Source organism: Cynocephalus volans, chromosome 5 (assembly GCF_027409185.1).
Source record: "Cynocephalus volans isolate mCynVol1 chromosome 5, mCynVol1.pri, whole genome shotgun sequence".
Lineage (NCBI taxonomy): Eukaryota > Metazoa > Chordata > Mammalia > Dermoptera > Cynocephalidae > Cynocephalus > Cynocephalus volans.
The window spans coordinates 38974471-38998489 of NC_084464.1; the positions used below are offsets into that span (position 1 = coordinate 38974471).

At 44.8% G+C, this 24019-nt stretch overlaps 1 protein-coding gene and 3 non-coding genes across 4 annotated transcripts in view; all 4 read left to right on the forward strand.

Annotated features, from left to right (window-relative positions):
* Window positions 1-24019, forward strand: part of LOC134377918 (histone H4) — a 734914-nt gene that overhangs the window by 133807 nt on the left and 577088 nt on the right. The window contains exon 2 of the mRNA XM_063096728.1: window positions 245-264. Coding sequence (XP_062952798.1) covers window positions 245-264 — 20 coding nt within the window. The remainder of the gene's footprint in view (window positions 1-244; window positions 265-24019) is intronic.
* Window positions 4784-4856, forward strand: TRNAR-ACG (transfer RNA arginine (anticodon ACG)). The gene has a single exon. It is a non-coding gene; the product is annotated as a tRNA-Arg (tRNA).
* TRNAV-CAC (transfer RNA valine (anticodon CAC)) lies at window positions 13254-13326 on the forward strand. Its single transcript has one exon. It is a non-coding gene; the product is annotated as a tRNA-Val (tRNA).
* On the forward strand, window positions 17340-17413 carry TRNAI-AAU (transfer RNA isoleucine (anticodon AAU)). The gene has a single exon. It is a non-coding gene; the product is annotated as a tRNA-Ile (tRNA).

Consider the following 24019-nt stretch of genomic DNA (forward strand, 5'->3'; position numbering starts at 1 on the left):
GCTCTTCAAAATCAGGAAGCAAGTAGGAAATCAAATCCATAGGGTAATACCAAAGAGCTCCTTGAAATCAAAACCCCAAGTGTCCCGCGCTACCGTCTCGCCAGCAAGAACGACGCGGCACACAAAGGATCCTTCTGCAGATCAGCTTTAATGCATCTTGAGAGGGAGAGCATAAGCTTGCCAAAAATGGAGACCCCGAGCGAGGGAACCCGCGCCCTTTATATAGAGACTGCTCCTCGCCTAGGACGTGCTCCTACCTTATTGGTGGCTGCCTAATCAGCCCAGGCATGTTACCGAGCAGCCCTGCCCTCCACCGGAAATCAGCGCCATCTTGTAATGGCGATTTCGGGCAGCTCCTCACATCTCCCCCTTTTTTATCATTTAAAGCGGCTGGTACAAGCTCGGCGGTCGCGGACAAATTAGCCAGCGTTCCTGTCCTAGGTCGTCCCTCCACAGACTTTGACCTTACCCGTCATAGGTTGACCCTATCGCCACCGGGCACCATGTCTTAGGTTGGTTCAAGTCTGGGGGAAGTTGCCCGTCTCTGGACACACTGGAGCCTGTTGTTACACATAGACCTGTTTGAGCAAGGGCGAACTCCTCTGAACAAGCTTCAGGGAGGCCAGCCAACAGGAAGGGGGAAGGGGAGTCAGAGCAGGCTAATCCTTAAGCATGGACAGCCAAACATCAGGGTTGGCCCCCTGTTCCAGGGCTAGAAATGCCTGGGCGATGACTACCCTGTCTCTCTGGGTCTGGGCTTTTAATCTGCAGACCAACCATAGTAGGAGCACAGTTCCCCCACATAAGAACATGCCAACCCCAATCACTCCTGCCCACTCCTTGAAGTGGGACACGGCCGTTTTAATCCATGAGGACAGTCCGGCTGCGAAGGAGACATCCACTCTTGTTGAATTCACGGACACAATGGCCATGCGCAGCTGGTTTATCAGGTTGTCAAATTCTCTCGTCCAACCTGTTGAAAGATGCTGGGATAATTGTTTAGACAAATTTGCAGCTTTGGTATACTTTTTATATTGGATACTGGTGACACATAACCCTGAATATTTCCATTGACACCCCAATTGAGCAATTTGCCATAAAACGTCTATTTGTTCCTGCACAAGATCCACCCGCTGGTTAACCACCATTAATCCTCCCTTCAGCTGAGCGTTTAGCGCAGTCTGTGTTTCTAGGGCCTGTGTTACCGCGGAGGACAAATTATTCAACGTGGTGGCAGTCTGTACCGTGGTAGTCAAGGAGACGGCAGCAGCTGTGGCTGCACCCGCCGCCAGGGATACGGCGGCGACTATTGCCGCAGTGAGACCAAAATCCCTCCTCTGCCTGAACAAGACCATAGTATTGGGAGCTTCTACTGGGACAGGAATCCATCTAGGCATTCGAGCAACTATGGCCAAATTGAACAGCGTAGCATTCCAGCACTGTGCATAAAAGCAAGTATAGTTATCACAAGCAATCTGACTCCTCTCATCACTAATATTAGTTAAAATAAACATGAAAGGAGGATAAAGGCAAACTGGTGTTGGCGGGACAGAGTAATTTGTTCCAAGCTGTTTTATGGACACAGTGGATTCAAAGGACTCAGTCACATTCCACTCAAAAGAGGCATTTCCCCAACCACCGCCTTTTGAAAAGGCAAACGGTGAAAGGTCCGTGCAGCTGCCATTTACCCCACACAACAGCCAAACATCAAATGGGTTGGAACGGATCACCATCGTGGGGTTTTGATATGTCCAATTTAGGCCTGAAGAGGTAGCATTATACTGGGTACCCATATAAGGCGAAAAGGTAAATTGATTTTTCACTGCCCACCCCGTCTTCTTGGACTGGCAGCCCGTCCAGGGCGGGGTTTCCCCTTTCTTAGGGAGTGTCTTCTAAGCCTTAATGGCAGTGTTAGAAACTTGAACATAAGCACCCCATGGGAAAGCCGTCTGATCAGCGGCAAATGGGCCCTGGCCTGTTAACATATCAAAGGTCCAATCTCGCTGCTCGGGGGTCAGTGCAGCAGCGTTTGCCCTGGCTTGAGCTTGTGCAGCCTCATGCCATAGCGCCTTCCATTCCATGTATTGACCCATGGTAGGGAGCGCTGCCTTAGCCAACATTTGCCAGTCAGCGGGTGTCATAGCCACACCAGCAAACCTTTCTAGCATTACTAGAGTAAAATTGGCATTTACACCATATTTTCTAACCGCCTCTGCTAGATCCTTAATTTGGGTGTACTCGACGGGGGCATGAACTCTCCCTCCGCCCTCAACCTCAAAAACTGGGAAGGCAGCTTGAACCTTTTTCCTCACTTTATCAGAGAGGAATGAGAAGGGATTAGAAGACTGCACGTAAGGAGGAGGCGCTGAAGGCGCAGGCCGTGCGGGGGCCACTGGGGGCGGCCGGCATTTCCACTCCCCGAGTGGTCTCCGCCGCCTGTCGGTATGATATCTCTCCTCCTCGTACCTGGCAGCTTCCTCCTCCAAATCGGATTCCTCACTAGGGCTGAGGGGATCGGAGTCGGACTCATCCAGATTTAAATCTTCTAATTCTTGTTTTAAGGCCCCCAGCTCTTGCATAGGGTAGAGGCCTCCTTCTTTCCCTTCCAACTTTTGTCTGGGTTTTGAAATCCCTCCTTTACCGGCAGATGTGCCGGGAGTGTCACTTTGTTGTTTTAGAATCTCTCCCTCGTCCGTAGACTTACCGGGAGGGCCCTTTTTCTTATGGGAGACGTCTCTCCTCCTGCGGGTACCCATCCTCTCACTCCGTTCAGTTTCTGACATGCTGTCTTGGACCTCCTCTAATGTATTTTGCCCTACTATCACTACCGGTTTACAGCCCTCATCTTCTAAGCAATTTTTAATAAACTTCCAAATGGTCTTGGTGCCCTGACGGAGGTCTCCCTCCGCGTACTTGCGGTCAAGGTCTCTGCCTAGTTTGTTCCAAGAGCTCAAAGTCAAGGAGCCGGAACAAGCAAACCAGGGCGCTACACGATCTACCTCTTTTACAAAATTTTTGAGCACACGGCCCCCTACCTTTATATCACGTTGTCTCAGCACGGCCTCTAACGCGGTAACCATGGACTGAGTGGAACCCATAACGCGCCCCACTCCGTGGGAGGCGCTGTGAGACGCGCCGTTCCCTTACGTACTAGAGGCTCACACAGGTCTCTGGTGCAGCTGCTTATCTACGTCAGTCTGACCACACCAACGGGCGATTTCAAAACCTTTTAAACCAACCGGATTAACCCCAGACCAAGAACAGGCATACCTCTCCGAACTTACCCTCCTGCAGTTCTGAATCCTCCCTGTCTCCAGGGGGTCTCCGAAGGTGCTGACGATGACACAAGTTCCCGGGTTTCGGCACCAAATGTCCCGCGCTACCGTCTCGCCAGCAAGAAAGACGCGGCACACAAAGGATCCTTCTGCAGATCAGCTTTAATGCATCTTGAGAGGGAGAGCATAAGCTTGCCAAAAATGGAGACCCCGAGCGAGGGAACCCGCGCCCTTTATATAGAGACTGCTCCTCGCCTAGGACGTGCTCCTACCTTATTGGTGGCTGCCTAATCGGCCCAGGCGTGTTACCGAGCAGCCCTGCCCTCCACCGGAAATCAGCGCCATCTTGTAATGGCGATTTCGGGCAGCTCCTCACACCCAAGGAGCCTGAGATTACCCTGCCTGGATTTGGGGAAGGAATGTACACTCCATTTGTGAGTTATGTTTGCTTATGAGTCAAGAAATTCCTATATTAGAAAGAAAGAAAGAGAGAGAGAGAGAGGGAGAAGAAGGAGGGGGGGAGGGAGGGAGGAAGGGAAGAAGGAAGGAAGGAAGGAAAAGAAAGAAAAGTTATTAGGTTTGAGGATACCAAAAGAATCACCATTTCATTATGCTATGGATTGCTGGACCACAATTGTAAGTTCCTATACTGTGAAGGTTAGCACATGTGCTTTATACTATAGAGGTCCCTGATGGGTAAAACTGGCTGCAAGAGGAGTATTTGCATTTTCTGAACATGCTCTCTCTGGGATTCCAAGCTTGAAAACAGAAGGTTTTCCAGGTTTTCCTAACAGGAGCATCACAGAGACCATCTGTCTCGATAAAGAACCCCTCTCTTAAGGCAGTTCCATTTTGTCCACTTTTGAAAACCAAAGTAAACAATTTGTCTAAAGATAACAAGTTGGTTTCAAATTTCTTTGTTTAAGAAATCAGTTTGTAGATTCCAACACGCAATGTCAAATATAATTTCTAGAGTGCGTGTTCCTTTATCGAATTCTCACCTCCTTTTGCCTTTACTGTTTGTTTTTGGTTGCTTTTACTGCGCATGCCTTTTCACACAATTTTGCCATGATTCTCCCCTTTAGTGAGCAGTTATTCCTTCAAAAGTAGGAAGGAAAGATGTGATCCCCACAACCAAATATATTTGCATATACTTTCTTTTCGGACATTTAATTAAAAATAATACGGAATAGTCATTATTAATCTAAGCACCTGTCATCAGAACCCAATATAAAATATAAGAAAATATAATGAAAGTGGAACTGTGGCAGAAGAACAGACTGAAAAAAAATAGTGAAGAACCCCCAAGTAAGCCAATGAAAACTCACACAGAGATGAAAAATTGGGACTAATCATTCCTTCTATAATATGTAACGTTCTAAAGGTTAGATTCGTTCTCCTATTTTAGAAATGTAAAGGGCAGATGTATTATGCATACTGATCACAAATTATATGGCTCTGAATCCTGAATACAAAATATACTCTTAAAAGAGGTAGCCTTCGCCGGTGGGCCAGTGGCGCAATGGATAACGCGTCTGACTACGGATCAGAAGATTCTAGGTTCGACTCCTGGCTGGCTCGACCTTTTTCTTTCTTCGTTTACAAAAGACATTTTTATTCGAATTTTGTTTAAGTTATCTAAACTGATACTGAAACAAATTCTGAAGTCTTCCAAATGGCAATTATTGGAAAATGGTCCCTCGACTTTCTTGTTGTTACCCCACAATGCAATCTTGGCAGTTGTTTATCTAGCAGTGAGGCTTGAGTCATCGCAGAAAGAAACATCCATAATCTAAGACTTTATTTTTTTAAATTTCATACCGCAACTGAAGCGGAGAGGATTACACAGAGACCTATTTACAGTTTTAAATCAAAGAGGCTTTAAATTAAAACGAACAAAAAAGTAAAAAGGAAACAATGTGTCTTTTTCAACAATATCTTTTTCGTTGGCCATGACCCCATTGTTTCCGTTACAAAGAAAAGAGGAGGCACCTGGGGGAGTATTGGGTTGAGAAAGGTCACGGTCGTGGGGACCCAAGGCCAGAGCTGCTGGGCTCCGCGGCTCGGGGGCCCCTGACGCCCACGCACTGGATTCGCCCGGGCCTCGCCTCCCAGCAGCGCAGCTCCTAGAAGAGCGCTGCAGACTCGCGGCGTCAGGAACGGTCCGAGAAGCCGTCCTGCAGGAGGCCACTCCCGGAGAGTCCAGATCGAGTAAAGAGTCGGGGAAGGAGCGACGTGATGTTGGAAGGAAGAGCTGGGCAGTGGTAGCTTTGGGGTGATGTCACTTTAAACAGATGGGCGTCCTGTCTCTGTATTTTACTTTCGGGACTCCTGAGGAGGTAAGGCAGAGTGGAAGGGCTGGGGCAAAACCAAGGTCAAGCAGGGGAAAAACACAAATAAAACCAAATGAGCTCGCTAAATCCACGCTCTTTTATCCTAGGAAAGTGTACGGAGGTTCACGACTGTACTAAGGGGCGCTGCATTAAACAAATACTAGTACATACAATCATCCCTCAAATCACCTTTCATTCACACCTTTAATCTTTATCGCGACCCTGAACCCGGGAGCTTGGAAGAGTGTCTAAAATGGGCTAAGGCTCAACAGTGGAATGGGATTATATTTTTATAGATTTTTTTTTTCATAGCTGAATGCCATATATGGAAATTTAAAATGCATACATATGCAAAACAATCCTTTAGCTTTACAAGGGTACAAACATAATCCAAGCATGTGTATCAAAACATTAAAATTGTATGGATGCCCCTGGGGAAAAGGGAAGTGAGCAGGGGGTTGGGAATGAAGGAAAAAATAAAATAAAGAGAAAAGATTTGCATAGACCAATGATGATTAAGTGCCACACACTGAGTCGTGTGATGATCTGTGTGGGGTGGGTATGGGAACGGGTCTCAGGGAAACCTGGAAAGGAGGCAGCTGGAGCACAGAAGCAAAGCAGAGCACTTGGAAGTCAGATATCCTGGGGCCGAATCTGAGCTCTGCTGCTTACTGGCTCTTTGACCTTGGATGCATCATCCAACTTCCTTGTGTTTCTTTTTATGTCAAACAGGGGTACAGGAGGTATACACAAGCAGAGAGCATAATTGCTCCTGACACCCAGTAGGTGTGCAGTAACACTAGCTAAATTTAAAACTGTAAAGCAGGAATCCACTTCCAAGATCTAGTTCAATGTTCTTCAAACTGTAAGTGGTAACCCATTAATGGGTCATGAAATAGGTTTAACGGGTTCCAAACAGCATTAGAAAGAAAGATAGACAGACAGAAAGACAAATATATCAGAGTACACTTCACTAAAAGTATCACTTTATAAAACTTATTTCACTTATACATATGAATATAAAATGCACTTTTGCCCTATGAGCAACAGTCAGAAAGTTTTTAAAAACGTGGATATTGTCCAAAGAAATTATATACCTTTGGATTTCAAGACACTTTTTAATATAGCGGGCATTAAAAAAGAAATTTATAATCTCCTATACTATTGTATGTCAGAAAAGATGGGACATTTTACTATTGTAGAAATAGAACAGAATAAAAGGCTTCATGTAAAACTCACTACATTGTACTTATTTTTCTTGGTTTCTTATTTTTCAGAACATGAGGACAGGATGCCAGAGGTAAGAACTGACTCACTCACGGTCACTCAGTCAGCTGTGGCAGAGGTGACAAGAAGCCTCTATGTCTTGGCTGCACTTTCCAAGCTCTGCTCCTCGGAACCCTAAGGGATCCACAGAAGTGGAGCCCAGCGGGTGGGGCTCTGGACCCCCAGCCCTGTCTCACTGGGAGTGTCTCTGCTTCTGTGAGGTTTCCTTTGAGGAAAGGCTTCCAGCGCTGCAGTGCCAGCTGGCCGTCCTCCCTCAGGCCCTGTACCAGGTGGCAGTGCAGTTCGCCTAGGAGCTCCTCCAGTTCTCTGGTACTGTCAGACAGTGGCACGGACCGGTCCCGCAGGTAGTTGAGGATTGTATCAAATGGCGGCCGCTCTGGTCGATGAGCACCTACCACCCAGGGAGCCTGACAGAATTAGGTGTTCCATAAATGCTGGTTATTGCTCCGGCGTCGGTGAGCACCTCCACGCGTCCGCTGGACATGGCCTTGAGCATGGTGTCCTGTCCCGCGAGGATGCGCAGCGTGGTAGCGCAGCGAGCCGCCCTCGTTCATCGTCACGTATTTGTGGTCCGGGGTCAGCGGCTTGAGATCGCAGGCAGCGGAACCAGGCTCGAGACCCGAGGGCTTGGGGACTTGGAGATACCCGGCCGCGGCTACCCCCGGGCCTGAGGCCTCGGTTGATGTGCCAGGTGGCTGCGGCGGGCGGCGATCACAGGCTCTCTGTGCGCTCTCCAGCCTGCTGCCCCGGCCCCCGGCCCTCAGGGGGGCTCCGCGTGCACGACCCCTCGCCGCAGCGACCCGGCGACACAGTCCCTCCGCCGCAGCGCGCTCGCAATGCCCGGAAGCCGGCGCCCGGCCTAGGTTGTGTATTTTTAAAAACACTCAAAATGTGATCATTTAAAACGTTTGTTATGAGAATTTTCATACATTTACAAAAGAAACAGAAAAAAATAATAAGCCACGTGTAGATCAGTCACCTTAAACAATTATCAATATTCTGCCATTTTTGTCTTTACTTTCATTCATTTCCCACTCCTGTCTATGTCGTTTTTATTATTTTCACAGTTATTTTTTACAGGTGAAATACATGTGTATCAAAATGTATAAATCTTAAGTACAATTTTGATCATCTTGAAGAACAGGAACAAATTTGGAGAATTAATACACGATATCAAGATATATATATATATATATATATATATATATATATATAGTGAAGGAAAAGAGAACCCAGAAGTAGAAGTGTTGGAACAGTTGGTTAGCCGGATGAAAGAAAAAATGAACCATCGACCTTTCTACACACCATATTCAAAAATTATTTTAATATGGATGGCAGACCTAAATGTAAAAGATGAAATAGAACTTTCAGATAAAAATAATGACCTTATGGTAGGCAAAGATTTCTGGAGCTTGACCCAACAAGCAATAACCATTATTAAAAACTCAGCTCTTCTCTGCAAGCCAGGGCTGATGGTTTGAGAGGCCATCATGAAACTGGACTCTGCTAGCAATGGGAATAAAACACCAAACAATAGAAGCTGTCTGATGATGCTTCACTGTCAGAAGCCCACTAATGGCCAGAATTACAAAGAAGCAAGGATGGAGTGGCAGCCAAGGAAGCCTGACACATGGAGGATTATGAAGATGGTTAATGCTCAGATTGTCAGTGGAATAAAATAAGAGCAGATGGCCAGGGGGCTGAAGACAGGTACACCAATAAAAATTGCCATCCCTTGACCAATTTCTGAACCAAAAACAATTTTTAGCTTGGAATTCATTGAATGGAGAAAAGACTGCATCCTCAGGCTGCAACAGTTGCTTGCCTTGAAGGCATGAAGTAAAGAACCCTAAGGTAAAAATTTACCTCTTCCATTGAAAATACTTGTTCAGTATTTGGTTCATATACATACTACTGAGATAATATTACACCTATTTGGGCAGATCATAAATGAATAATTAGAATATTAAAGAAGCACAGGGATGCTACCAAATGACAACAGGAAAGTTGTCAAAGACAGAGAGCTTATACAGGAAAGGAGCACTTTTTCCTGAAAGGAAAGTGAATTTACTCTTACTAACCAATTGTTATTTTCCAGGTACCATTCTAGATATTGCGTAAACATTATTGATTTTAATTCTTACAATTTTATGTCATAAGTCAGATATTGTCTCCAGTTTATAAAGGAGAAAATTGAGAGAGTAAAAGGAAAAATACAGAATTCAAACATAAATTTGTAGGGATTCAGGTTTCATGCTATTTTCCTCTCAACGATATCAGACTAAAGCTACTTAAAATGTGAAAATGGTGAAATATTTATTTGTGATAAAGGCAGCTTTTCAAATCAGTGGGAGAAAGAATAGTGTGAAAAACTAGATAGCCACTGTGCGGAGGGTTAGGTGGAATCACAGTGTAAGAATCGTACATCAAATATTAAAAAGAATTAATTTCAAGTGGGTCACAGATTTAAATATAAAAGATAGAAGTGTGAACACTTCAAAAGAACACATAAGTAAAAGTTTTTATGATAGTATAAAGGAAAAGCAGAAACTAAAATCTTCAAAAATTTCATAATTACCACTACAAAGAGATAATCGTTTCTGTGCATTGCATGGCAGAATCAATCATAAGGAAAGACAAAAGGCAAATAACAAAGTAAAATATTCTTACCTCAATCTAGACAAATGACTGACAGCCCCCATTTAAAGACATACTGCAAATCAATGAGAAGACTAATAACCTTATAGCATGGATAGCAACACACAGCTTACAGAAAGGAAAATAAAAATGTATTTTATTATATGTATGACAAGATACTTAGATGCATTCATTATCAGAGAAATGTGAATAATTAAACTCTATTGATGATCCCTTTTCACTTATCAGAATGGCAAAATGCAAGCATTTACAATGTACTCTGTTGGTGAGGATTCTTTCATTTAATAATGTTTACTCTATACCTGGCACTACTAATTGCCCTGTGCTATGCTTAGACCTAGACATAGAATCATCATAACAGAGGCAGGTTACCTTGGTAACTCAAATACAAATGGTATTGCTGTCAGTGGCATGATTTTCTAAAATGAACATTGCTTAGCAAGTAAAATAATACAAAAGTCAATTGTCCCTCAGTTTATAATTTGGTTTATATTAAAATCATGTAAAATGCTTGTATTTATATGTAAAGAGAGTTCAGTTTTAGGTCTAGGTAAGAAAGGCATTTTTAAATTTGGAAGTCGAGTGGAACTCAGAACAATTATTGGCCTGTCCCGCATATTGCAGGATGGCTAACACACCTAGTTTCAGTTACTAAATGCTGGAAGAACTAGCCAATTTTGATGACCAACGAAACATTTTTGTGTTATCTCTAAGAGAGCAGACAACTCCTATTTAGGACCAGTGCTGTCTTAGAAATTCTATAAAAATGAAAGAAATATATGTATTATCTATCATAGATATTATAGCAAGTGAGTATTGGATAAATTTGTCATCTTGAAAATCTCTTAAGGAGGTGGAAATGCTACTTCCAGGCTGATTTTTTTTTTTTTTTTTTAAAGTCTGGAGATGGGTAGATTGGAGGGAAAGATTTTTGGAGAACCAACTGATTGTGAAATGATTGAGTAAATATATCCTGGGCAAAATAAAGAGGTTCCACAATTAAATAATAAAGAAATAACACTTTGATCTTAACTGGAAATGTGCAATCAAATCTTTGAAGGTGGCATGGAGCTTAAACTGAACATGCAGACTTCCACCTTAGCTCGTGACCTTGGCATTATTACTACCACGTTCTAACTGACAGAAACGTCTTATTTCACTTAACAAATTTAACTATTATTTCCTGCAGTAGCTATTCAGAGAAACCTACACATTTTCTTCCTTTTCCTACTGCACACTCCCCAACTTGTAGGGGACAGAAAAAATGAACGAAAAGAAAATTCCACTTTCAGCAGAAATAAACCTCACTCACAGGAATATTTTACCTTTCTGACCCAAGATAGAAAGATAACTGTCTCTGAGAGGGGTTTCCTCCCTCCGACCTGGGGAAGGCCACAGGCAAACGGGAAGTTGCTCCAATTCAGCTGGAGTCCGGAGCAGAATCGCTTAACCGACCATGGAGCTGAAGCAGGGCTTGGAGGACTCTGGTCCCATGTGCAGATTTAAACATGAGTTTGACGTTCTTGATGCCTTATGAAGATCATAACTCAAAATGAAGATCAAAAACCTTGGGGCTGGCTGGATAGCGAATTGTGTCTCCCCAAAATTTATATATTGAAGTTTTAACCTGAGAGTAGAGTAAGGCAGCTCCACTGCCCCTCAGGTGGATAACTAAGTGGGGCCACATACCAACCCCTGCCCATCCCTGGCCATCCCCTAACCAGGTAGTGTGTGAGTCCCTGCATAGAGGTTGCGATCTCTGCCATGGACTGAGGCTCCAGCCTTAGATGCAGTTCCTCTATTTTTATTTTGGACTAGGCCCAACAAATTATGTAGTTCACCATGTCTGGGATAATAATGCATACCATGTACCATATTAGCTCTATTCAAAGGGCTTTTTACCAATGGAGAACCCAGAATACAAACAAGGTAAATGATCTGCTCAAAACTGTAAAGAAAATAAATGACAGAATTGATAAAAACTTCAGTGAGGTCTAGTGCTATTAAGAGGCATTCCAGGCTGACTCTCTCTCTCAAAGAAGACCATACTCTTACGAGGATTTTCACCTTCTTTGAACACTTACATACATTTTCGAGGTAATTTGTCAAAGCCTCACTTATGTGTTTAAATTTTAAAATTTTTAATACAAAGCTTTCTATGTTTCTTGGTCAAATATGATTTAAAAAATAAGTTTGTTAAATTCCTGTTCCTACTTTGCTTTTTTGGTGTTTATGCCTTATCTGCTACATGATTTTCTTCTACAAGGTAGGAAGGTTTTACCCCCATAATGAGTTGTTCTTTTTTAACAGACTGAAAATATATTACAATTTATTAAAAAGTGTGTTCCAAGGTGCTTGTTATTTTTCTTCTGTAAATTTAAAAATAATATTGATGTTAATTAGTGATTCACCTGCACCATGGTCTCCTCAATGAGTACATTGAAAAAAAAAAAAAAAAACTTTCGTGGAAATGTGAGAAGTGGAACTGACTGCAAACTTTAATTAAAAACTCACAGATTTATACAATAATACTCGCACACATATGTGAAACTGTTAAGGGAAGCACAATCTTCGCCTAACATGTGATATTCAAATGAGAAAATTTGCTCTTTTTTGTTATTATTTTACCATAAAACTGTAAGCAAATGTGAATTCTGCAAATTTATCATAAGGCCTGCTGGTCTGGTTCCTGGGACCTACACAATCTGGGTGTGATTCTCTTCGGTTTTCTCTTTTAAATCTTGGATGCACAGGCACCCCACCAATTGAAGTTCCAATTTCGTTCAGAATGATTTCTAAAGGTCCGTATTTTTCATGATGATTTTCATAGAGTCTTCCAATGTCCCTTCCCAGGCTCACCCAGAGTCAGACTTGGATACATCAAGTAGCCTTCCAACCTTTGCAACTCAGATTTCCCCAGCGACCTCAGATCGCGTTTGTGCGAATTCCTGCCTTCAGCAGCATAACAGGAGGCCTCCTTCGGAGCGCTCAGCACTAATGAGGTTTGGAAATGTGGGTGTAGTTACCATTGCACAGGCCGCGGGAAGACCGGGCGAGCCGTGATCTGCCTTTCAGTTAATCCCAGTGGTCCTCCCCGTGTTATAAAGCAATAAGGGACACCGGAAACTGAGCGCGCATACCCCACATCAGTGGGCCGTTTGAGGTCTATTAGACTTACCGGGCACTGGGTCCAGTCACAGCAAGTCGGACGCTCCCTACCCATTCCCCGCCGTCCCCTGGCTGGCAGACAACCGGGCACACCCCGCTCCCGGTCCCCCACTTTCTATCCGTCGAGCGCTGCCCGGCACAGAGCGGACAGTCTCTGGAGTTCGGTTCCGCCAGATCCTGGTGATTTTTTTGGGATGATTTCTGGCTCCCGAGAGATGGAGATCCCAGAGCCATCTACGGTCAGATCAACCCAAATAGAGCAAGAAGGAGGAATCTCTTTGAGATTTCCCCTATTTGGAGGCTTCCTGCAATTTCTGTATTGTGTTTGGAAAGGAATTTCTTGAGAAGACAGAGTCTTTTCTTGGTGTGAGACCCATAAAGACAGACATTATTGATGTTAATAAACAGAAAAGCGCAATAACTTTGATAATTTCTTGAGAGAAATAAAAAAAGGATTTAATGTTAGGGACTAGAGGGCAGCTAGAAAAAGCTCTATTTTTCCTTTTGGAAAGAAAACGCCCAGCGTGTTGAGGTTTCCGTAGTGTAGTGGTTATCACGTTCGCCTCACACGCGAAAGGTCCCCGGTTCGAAACCGGGCGGAAACAGCTCTCTTCTTGCAGGTTCTGAGCCTGTTACTGGACGTGCTTAGAATCACACACACCATCGTCATCGTTCGATCGAAAAGACAAAGCCTGTCGTCTGTCGTCCAGGGCGCTGTGGATAGAAGGAGGGGCTGGAGTCGGAGGTTCTCAGCCCTCCAACGAATGCGAACGGCCACCTGCTCTCCGCTTCCAAACCGGGTGTTCACGGACACTACCAGTACCCAACGACTTACTTATGGCAAGATAAATATTTTCAGGTATCCCCTGGCTTTTAGAGGAAGAAGAGGGAGGCGATGTATGGCGGTACCGTGGGGCGGAGAGAGAGAACGCAAGATTCTGCAGGGAGAGCCAGCGGGGCAGAGCCTACTGAGTAACCTGCCTCTCGTGACGACCCCTTTCCCTCCTGGTCCCTACGAAGCCCTCAGGGACTCGGTTCGCTGCGGCCGTTCGGCTCAGGAGAGTTGCCACTGCCGGGTCAGCGCGGGTCCGGGCTGGGCTCCGAGCGCTCACGCTCTGCTGGGAGCCGCGCTCCACGGGATCGTCGCGAAATTCCAGTCAGGACGCTCCAGTTGGTTTGGGGGTTGGGATCAGGGTGTGTCTCCCTGCACGTCTGTGCACCGGGGTCCTCGCAAGGAGCCTGGACGGCCACATATGTTCTTGCCGGACATTTCCCCGAGACACAGCGTCCAGCTGGGACAACATCGCGCTCAGAGCAAGGACAGTCCGGCTGGGTGCAGGGAGCCCGAGCGCTCGAGGGAAGTGACACCCTTCGCTGGTTTTTGCTTTTTTTTCGGAGGTGAGGAAGGCGAGAGGGAAAGAAGGTTTAAGGGTTAGTGACTTGGTTGTGTGTATCTTATCTTTTACTCCACAACACAAAACACGTACGACAGTCTTTCTTGTCAAATGGCTGAGTCGTTGAGGTTTATCTTTGTGCAGGTTCGAAGCCCACATTAAACAATCATATTTGGCTCGTGTTCAACTCAACGTTGTTGCGTGAGCGCATACTAAGTAAGAACGTGAATGGACTTAAAACTCGAGGCAACGTAGTCAGGCTGTTTATTGTTCCACCCCTTAGGCTTAAAAACAAACCCTGTCTTTTATCTTCCATCCTTAAAACGGTGCCTCATCTGGGAGTGCTGAGTGGGTTCTTGAAGGAATCTCTCTAATGCAGTTCTTCCAGGCTACCAGCATGAGGAAAAACTACCCAAATGACTGTTTTGCCTAAAAAGATTTCAATTCTCCAAAAGGGAAAGAAACTTTGTGGCCACTTGTCCCTTTGGCATGTAGTTCCCTCCATTCCCCAGGCTAGAAAAGGGGCGTGAGTCTCACCACGCTCTGAGGAGTCTCAAGGTCCCCAGGTGGCTGGACACCGTAGCACCCAGCTCTTCACCAGGATGAGACTCTGGGTGAACACGGGCTGCTACCGCACTACGTCCCAGTAAGGGGGAGAAGAATCCTCCCAACCGGAAGAGCTTTGCAGAATGGACTTGCTCCACCCACTTGGTGCGGATGTCTGATTAGACCTCAATTCGTGCACGGTGACGAACGGTTCGGCTGGTTGGACAGAGGCCTGGAAGGAAAAAAGACTGGGAAGCAGCTGTGAGGTGAGCGTGGGCACAAAGTCTCTTTCCGAAATCAGAATCATCCAAAAGCTCCCCGTTTTACTTGAAATAAAGCCAAATTCCTAAGATCTCCTACAAAGTCCTACACATTTTGAGCCTCCATTTCTCTCTCCCTCTTTTGGCGGCTGGCGGGTCCCAACTCCCGACCTTAATCTTGGTTTTCACAATGGCTCACACTAACCAACGTAAGCGAACCCAGCAGCGCCCTCCCTGTCTCTCTGGTCTCATCTCTGTTACTCTCTCCCTTGCTTGTGCTCTGGCCACATGGGCCCTCTTGCTATTCCTCAAACACTCCGTGCATGTTCCCACCTTTGCACTATACTGGCTGCGCTCTGCCTGTAACATGCCACACATCGCAAGGCTCCGTCACTCAACTTCTTCCAGTCTAATATTGTACCACATTCTTAGTTAAGGCTACGTTACCAACTCTATTTAGAATTACAACCTGCTCCCATCACTCCAGTTCCCCCTACTTCACACTATTTTTCCATCACATGTATATGTGTTTCCATACTCTGTAAGCGCAGAAACTTTACTGGTGGTGGTAGTAGTGACCTGTTGTTGTTGCAGGTCCCTGATGACTCTAAAGTACTTGGAAATAGGTCAGGCTGTTAGTAGAGGTTAAAGAGATCTATTTAAAATGCAAATCTATTCATATGACTTCAATGCCTAAAATCCTTCCAGGAATTCCCATTGTTGTTGGGACCAATTAAAAAGTTCTTTACTTTTCTAGTTGTGTGGATCTTTCTTAAAAAAAGAAAAAGTAAAAAATCCTTAACATTGTCTGTAAATAGTGATCCTATTTCTCAGTTTAGACCAGATGTAGATCAATTAATTATTTTCAGCACCCCACCTCCTCTACCGTAAATACAATGTTTGATTTAGATGTTGCATTCTACCGGAGCGTCCTGCATCATGCACATGTTCTATCTTCTTCTGGCATCATCTCCTACTACTTGCCCCCCTTCTCCTCAGCACCCCAACACTCTGACTCAGGCTTAATCTCCAGATATGCTAACATGTCTTAAATCCTCTCCACTCGCGTGTTTTTGCCCATGTTGTTCTCTCTAAGGTGCACAAAGGAAGGCCACGGCTGGCCCCTTCTCCCTGCTCTCCACACAGCCCCTTTCTTCTCCCACTTGAATCTCCCACATTCCCTTTGCCAAACATCGTTAACCGCACCCCAAAAGTGATATTCCAGAATCTAGCAAGCACCAATGTTAGTTCCTCTATCTCTTCACTGATTGTCTAGTTTTGCTACAGACCTGTAGTAGGGAATTCAGGAAGAAGGAGAGGTAGGAATGTGGCCAGTATCCTATTTACTTGTGCTCAATACAGTTAAAGCAAACAAGCAAACAGGAAGGATACTAGGGCCAGCTCTCTGAAGCACAGTAGGATAATGTCTTGTCAAAATTGCCAATGCACACATTGTTTGATGCATCTCTTTCACATGTGAGGAAGGTATCATGGCACACCCGGGATATGGGAAGATGTGACCAGTGTTTGCAACAGCAAGATGGAAAATTAAATTAATTGCCAACGATTGGACAAGCCTTCTAATCGAATACTCTGCATATTTAAAATAGAATGAAGAAGACTTTTCTGTTCTGCTATGGAAAGATCCCAAAAATCCATTCTCAATTAAAAAAATAAATAAATAAAAGGAATAGAAAAAATATGAATAAAATGCCAGTCTTTACAAAGAGAAAAAAGAGAACATGTTTGTATAACTATGCATTTAGAATTTCTGGAAGGAGAAACAAGATACTAGAAAGAATGGCAATATTTGGGGGGGACAAAGACTGGAGTTTAACGGCTTCTGGGATGGTGACTAGAGCCCCATTTCTAGAACTCGCCAGTACCGAGGTCTCCGAAGCGTCCTTCGATGTGAGGCCCCTCCGGAAATCTGAGGCAGCAGGTCGATAGGAAGATTGCCGAATGGAGACCAAGTCCCGCCCTGGCGGCGCCAGACAGAAGAAACCTGGGCGACTCCAGGACAGTGGAGTATCAGACCCGTCCGGGGTGTCCTTCAGGCACCAAATTGTTACCTTCTGCTAGTGAGCGGCTCTTACGGGGTCCGGCGAGTGGGATTCAGGGCCCGCAGGTGCTGCTGAGCAGGCATTTAGGGGGCGGCAGAGTCGCACGGATTCCTGGGCCATTAGGCGCGGTTTGAAAAGCTTAAGCGTCGTGCTGGAAGTGTACGAATACGGCTTAGAAATCAGCGCTTTTTCTTCGGTTTGTTCCGTTTTTGTTTTAATAGAAAGTTTGTCACTGTTTTTGTTAAGGATGGGAAGCAGTAGAGAAATCCTTCCTCGTAGTAAGAGAAAGTTTTGCTGTAGTACTTAACGCTTTCAGACCTTAAGTAATGACAAAAGTATCCACGAGCCAGTGAGAGGCCGGTTAGCTCAGCTGGTTAGAGCGTGGTGCTAATAACGCCAAGGTCGCGGGTTCGAGCCCCGTACTGGCCAGTACGTTTTTCTCCCCTCCCAATGGGGCTGCTAATTATTTTCAGAGAAACTAGGCTATTAACCTGTAAAAAGCAGGGAATAATTAAGGACGCTCTAAGAAATTCCAAATCCGGCCCCTTCGTTTTCCTTTAACTCACTCACAACATAGTTCTGTTCGCGAGTCCCCAAAGGTTTGAAGTGTACCCGGGCAGTGTTTTTACCCTTTCCCCCGGGTGCAAAGAACGGGGGACACAGAGCTGTGCAGGGCAGAGGACCGGGGCGAGAAGGGAGGAGGAGGAAGTGGAAAATATTACTTACCGCTTTTTCTTTTAAAGGATTATTTGATTTTAAATTGTCTTTCCAATGTAGTCCGCCGGAGGTCCTGAAGGAGATCATCGAGCTGGGCGTCTGGATGAGGAATTAGGGGCTGGCCCAGGGAGGGCAGATAACAGATGGCAGGTCCAGGGGCACAGGGCTGGAGTATACTCACGTGAAACGTCGTCATAAGAGACAGAGAATAGAAACCACCGGAATATCCAACAAATGGGGTCTAGTTAAATCATGCCACCACACAGAATCAAATAACTATGATAAGGCAGACCTTCATGGTGTTGATGTTGCAAATGTGTTCCAGTCACAAGCATTTAAACAATACATAAGATTATGTCTGTTGGGCTTTATTTATGTAACTATGTAATTACAGATATGTAGACAAAGCTGATTTTCATAGGCCTAAAGCAGGGTTGAAGGGACATAATCCACGTTGTTTATGAAATTATACCTATGTGTACTGGAGTGAGTTTGGAGGAGGTTCATTCAATTTTCATCTATTGTTTTGTCTTTTCTTCAAAGATTATATTCCATAAGAAAGCATTAAGGTATTCGCCATTTTAAATAGGATGAATGAAGAAAGATGAACGAATGAGGATTTGAATGTAGAGTCTGGAGGCTGAGACATAGGAGGAGGGTGCGGGAACTGCTCCGAGTGCAGGTCCAGGAGTCCTGAGCAGGGTGTGCACCTGAAATCCAGACCAGAGCCTGGAGGCCGTGCAAGGAGACAGAGAGGGCAGAGAATGACAGAGCATGTGGAGAAGGCGACTCCTAGCATTTTTCGATGCATAACTGTAGCGATCTTCGTGGCATAAACATAGAGGTCGGCCTTAGGTGTTAGGGAGCATCAAACACCTCAGTTTGAGGAGCTACTGGCAACTAGACTGATAACTTACTGTGAACCCCTGAACAAGTATCTAAAATCTATGTTACAGTTTTATCACTTTAAAAATGGTGCCACAGTATGTACACCATAGGTCTGTGGTGTACAGTTATGTTAGTATTTAAGCAAGCAAAGCATTCAAGCAATTCTAGCAATTAATAATATTTTGATTCCTCAAGGCTGACAGGAGGCAACCTGAGCAGCTTACCTTTCCTCTTCCCTCTTTCAGAAAATCTGTCCTCCACCAGCGTTCGTGGCTTCAGACTTTAGCATTGGGCTCTGCTGGCCTCTGAGGAAGTGTCTCCCCTTCTGTAGTTGGTCTTCTGATTCCTGAGTGTGGGGTCTCTTCTGGGCTCTGTTCTCTGGGGAGGAGAACTGGCTGCCCCAGAGCTGAGGGAGAAGGACGTTCTCAGATGATTTTGAGGTAAAAGGAACATCGAGATCGCAGTCCTGTTTTTCTCAATGAATTTTTAAAGTCATTGATTTTGCAATGTAAGGATATCTCATTCTTAGCATTTGTTGTTAAATATGTAAAGAGGGTTTATTAAAATCTACATGCTTTACCCTCTGTTTAAGAAATATTATTAATATTGATGACACTTTGAACAGGAACTAAGACATAAATAATTATCTGAGCCTAAATGTGGAAGTACTGATTTCCAGCAATACTTTTTAAAGCTGAATACGGGAGACCACATCACACCGGTTCTTAGCTGTTAGTGTTCTTAATTCACACTGGAGCCAGCCTGCCTGCGTTGAATCCCCAGTTCTGTCATTTACTAGGTTGAAGAAATATTTCTTCAGCTGTAGAAGGTATAAGATGATAGTGTTGTTGATGACTACAACGCCGACCGTGACGATGATGTTTACCACTTGCGGTAGACAAGTACTCAGAGAATAGACTTCATGGTTTCTTAGACTGGTACCTGGCAATGTTTGCGCTTTACCGTCGGTGCCCACGAGAGGGCGGACTGTCCCCAGAGCAGAATCAGAAGTCGACTAGGCCAGCTCTCATTGAGCGAGAATGGAACCCAGGTATAATACTTGGAGGACAACTTTGTACTATCACATCACTGAAGAAATTACTCAAGATTCCTTATTAAACTTGAGCTGAGAATTTTTACATTCCGAGCCCGCTAAAGACTAGCAGGGTGAGTTTACAAAGATGCTGGGACAGGACACGACACTCAGAGACTCATCACAGAAACTGATTGTGTGAGTGACTGTATGTGTGTGTATGTTCTCGGTGTGTGTGTGTTGGGGGGCATTTTCACAGTATGGATTCCTGTGTGTGTGCGAGATATACGAGGGATATACGAGGGATATACGAGGGATATACGAGGGACATACGAGGGATATACGAGGCAGAGGCGGGGAATGTTCTTCACGTCTATCTGGGAGTCTTCCCTGCACGTATTTCTCGCTGGTGAAAGGGCAGTAGGAGGACCGTGGGGCTGCGCGATCCCGGGAAGCACCTGAGGGGCCTTCTCTTTTCTCCTCCCCCTCGTGCCCTGAATTGCTCTCCCGTAGCTACTCCATCTTCCTCCAGCCTCATAGTCCGAGTACATTTATTTCAGTTTTCCGTAAACCCCAATGTCTCCCCTGTGACTTTGGTAAAATCTTTCCATAACGCATTCTCAAAAGTGTCAGATCCCATCCTAGTTAAAAACGATTTTGGAGAAAGCAGTAAAATCAAGTAACCAAGAAAAGTAAAGGATCTCAGGTCTTTGACTCAGTTTCCTCACCTGAAAAATAGAGATACTGGTTATCATCTCACAGGGTGGTTGTGAGCCCTAGGTGAGGTAACAGTAGGAAACACTTGTCAGAAAACCCCGCACGGGGTAAGGATTCAGTCTTGTTCAACAGCCTTGCTTGTTTTCCAATGAAGAAATAGAGGTCCGGGGGCACCGACTTCCTGAACAACTTGGGAGGAAAAGCTGTGGTAGGTGGAGGGGAAGAGTCCTGACATTTGGCAGTCCGCGTTTTCCATGAAGACTCTGGTGTGAAAAGTGTTGGGTGTAAGCATGTGACAGATAAACGTCCATGACTTAGTCCTAGAAGAGGAAAACCAGAATGTGCTCACCTCTCAAGTAACCGGACATAGGGAATCTGAGGAGAGAGAAGTAGCTCGTCCAAGATTTTAGGAAAGCCTTTGGAAGGGGTGGATTCCATTGTGCAATGGTTAGCACTCTGGACTCTGAATCCGGTGGTCCCAGTTCTAATCTCGACAGGACCTTGGGGCTTTCCCTTTATCCATTTGATCCCCGCCCCTCTCCACAATCCATCATCTCTGGCTCAAACAAATCACTACGTCTAATTTTCTTCCTGATATTCCCACGTCACATCTGTTGAACCGCTTATCTTCAGTCTCCAACCAAGGGACCAATATATTCTTGCTGTGTACAATTTGCTTCTTGGACAGAAAAAGCAGAAATTTCAAAAGGAAATCACGAGGAAGTCGCCTGAGTCTTGCTGGAACTGGCAATCAAAGTCTCTAGAGAAGATCCATAAACAACTGAGGAGACAGGAGGTAGGCAGCTGGTGGGAAGAGAAGAAAGAAATTTGGTCATAGTCGTGGACTGAGAAAAGTTGGCATGGAAATTGAGAAAAGGATTTTCTCAGGTAATGAGGGAGGGCCGACAGTTGCCGAAGGCGAGAGAAAACTGTCCTCAGACAAGAACACAATGGGATCGAAGCTCAGCTTCTGAGGGCTGAGCCCATAGAACAGATGGCCAGGAAGATACAACCGGTGATAGTCAATAGTCAGTAGAAATAGGTGCTGCTTCGAGTTTGCACGAGTGTACTGGATTGAATTATGTCCCCCCAAAACTCTCTGAAGCTTGAATTATGTCCCCCAAGTTTTATGTATTAGAAACTTAGCCCCCACTGTGACTGTTAAGAGGGTGGGAAATCCTATTACGGTCATTGAAAGGTGGAGCCTTAAAGAGGAGCTTGGATTGTAGGACCCTGCCGCAGTGAATGGATTAAAAATGGTGTTCAGGGGTGTGGTTCTGTGGTCTTTAAAAGAAGAGGAGAGTCTGTCTGTCTTTCTCTGCTCTCCCTGCTTCCACCATCTTGCAATGTAAGACCCTTGGGTCATTGTCACAACCACCAGATGGACTTTGGACTTCCCAACCTCAGAAACCGTAAGCAATAAATTTCATTTTCTTATAAATTACCCAAGCTCCACGTATTTTGTTATAAGCAACAAAAACAGACTAATACACACGAGCAAGATTTATTTGGACGCAGAAGCGGGGAAATGAGCTAAATAGCCTGCCTTCTCCAGGACAGCGGAGTTTAACTCCACGTCACCCCGACCTTTTCTTTAGCTAGGGTTCCCTGAGGGCTTTGCACGGCGCGCAGCTCCTCGGCTTTCTCCGCAGTTCCTTGTCTGGGACCAGACTAGCTCCTGAAGAGGGGGTTTCAGAACCCGGACTGTCTTAGGCAGATTGGAAAAGTGCAGTCCCCCGGAAATTGCTGGGGTGGTTTGGTTTTGGAGAGGCGGGGATGAAAGAGGGAAGCGGCGGGCAAGGCGAGAAGGGAGGGAATGTAGACAGGAAAAAGCTCAGGGAAGCGAGCGCCTGGGGCACCAGCACAGCTCAGCGGCAGCGTTGCAGAGCTGGCTACCACGAGATCCATGAGGCTGCAGCGAAACATCTTTCCAGAACGTGTCTACCGCACCACGCCCCAGCTCCCTGTGGGATGTGAATGCTCTCTGCTTCTGCCTTCTTTTGCAGATCACTTGCACTTTTTACACAACACCTTACCGTGGCAGAAAAGCACGACTGGAAATACTGGTGTCTCCCAACTCTCCTGTAAACAAGAAGCAGAGCTTTGTCTCAGCTGCGAATTTTCCCTGATTTCATGGAAGAGGTGACAAATTCCTCATTTACTTCCAATTAATAATATTACACTTTCGACGAAAGGGAACGGTTATATATCACGGAAAGTTAACGTTTTAATTTTTTTTTTACACTTATTCAGACCCGTAAAAAAAGTCACTTTTGTCAAAGAATATGTATATTGTAATATTAAATGTAAAAAATGTATTTTCTAAAATTATATTTTTTACGTGGTCGCAACTCTGCTTGCTGTCACTTTTATTATCGCAACACCTTTTGTAAGCTCCAGACTTATTAAAAAATCACAAAGTATTGGTCTTTTTGCTGTTTATTTTCACCAAATCCCGTCTTATTTCAACGATATGAAGTTTTCATTACACGGACGCGTGAACTGACGGGGGAAAAATCTCCATCCCTTTCACTAAAGATGCAATTCCTGATGCAACTTTACTTTTAATATGTAACAAGCTACTTATCAAAATTGTCTCTATATGTCTTTTATTGTGTGCTACCATTAAATGTAAACGCAATTCAAGCCAGAAGAAAAAAGCTTAAAACACTTCGAGATTTACGGTCACTGGAAATAACTAAAAATCAGATTTCAATTTATATAAGCATCTTCTGTGGCAGTGTGGCATGATAGGGTCATTGAGCATAAAAATACATAATATTGAGATAAAATTCTGTGGCAGGTATAGAATGGAAGTACATTTGCTAGAGAAAGAGGATTCTCGCTTTTAAAAAAAATTTTTATTTTAGCTGTTTAGCCTCAATAAGAAGTGCTGTAAAGAGTAAGTTGAGATCTGAGGAATGAATGGAGAACTAAGGCAGGTGACTTGAGGACAGGGCGAGGGCTAAACATGGTGTGGGTAGAAAATGAGGACAGCATGGAGCTTGAGGAAAACAGAAACAATTTCACAGTGGCTGGAAAATGAGTGTGGGCACTGAGGAAAGATGACTATTCAGTACAGATACTGGCCAGTCAGGGTAGGATTATCAAACTGTGAAGCTCTCCAGAGTGGAAAGAACTTGTTTTGTGTGAGCTTTTCTTTTCTTTTCTTTTTTTTTTTTTTTTGTCCGGTCCGGGGAGGGATCCAAACACTTCACCTTGGTGTTTAGAAATTTTTAGGGGGTGACTGTAGTTTAAAGGAAAATGCTACACATATTACTGAAGTCAAAGTGCAAGACTTCACCAAAGATAATACTTAAAAAGGTATCCCAAAACTCTTCCTCTCGTGAGATGAGGTGGCTGAGGCGATGGACTGCTATTCCGTTGTGTTCTGCATGCGTGGGTTTGAGTCCCATCCTCGTCGTCAAGACCCTTTCCCACAGGCCTTCTGTTTTCCTGCCCCATGTCTGGAGTTTCCCACAGAAAGGTTAACACACAGTTTCGACAACTATTCTCCTTTTTTTCTTCTCATTTTCCTCTCCCATCTGGTAATTTTATTTCCTCCCTCAGGTACCACCGGAATTCTTTCAGGTCCGACTGAATAGAATTGCTTTCTACTCTTACCTCACTACCAGCACATGGGCTGCAGACGCTACTGCACCTCAAGTGTTCCTGGCCAA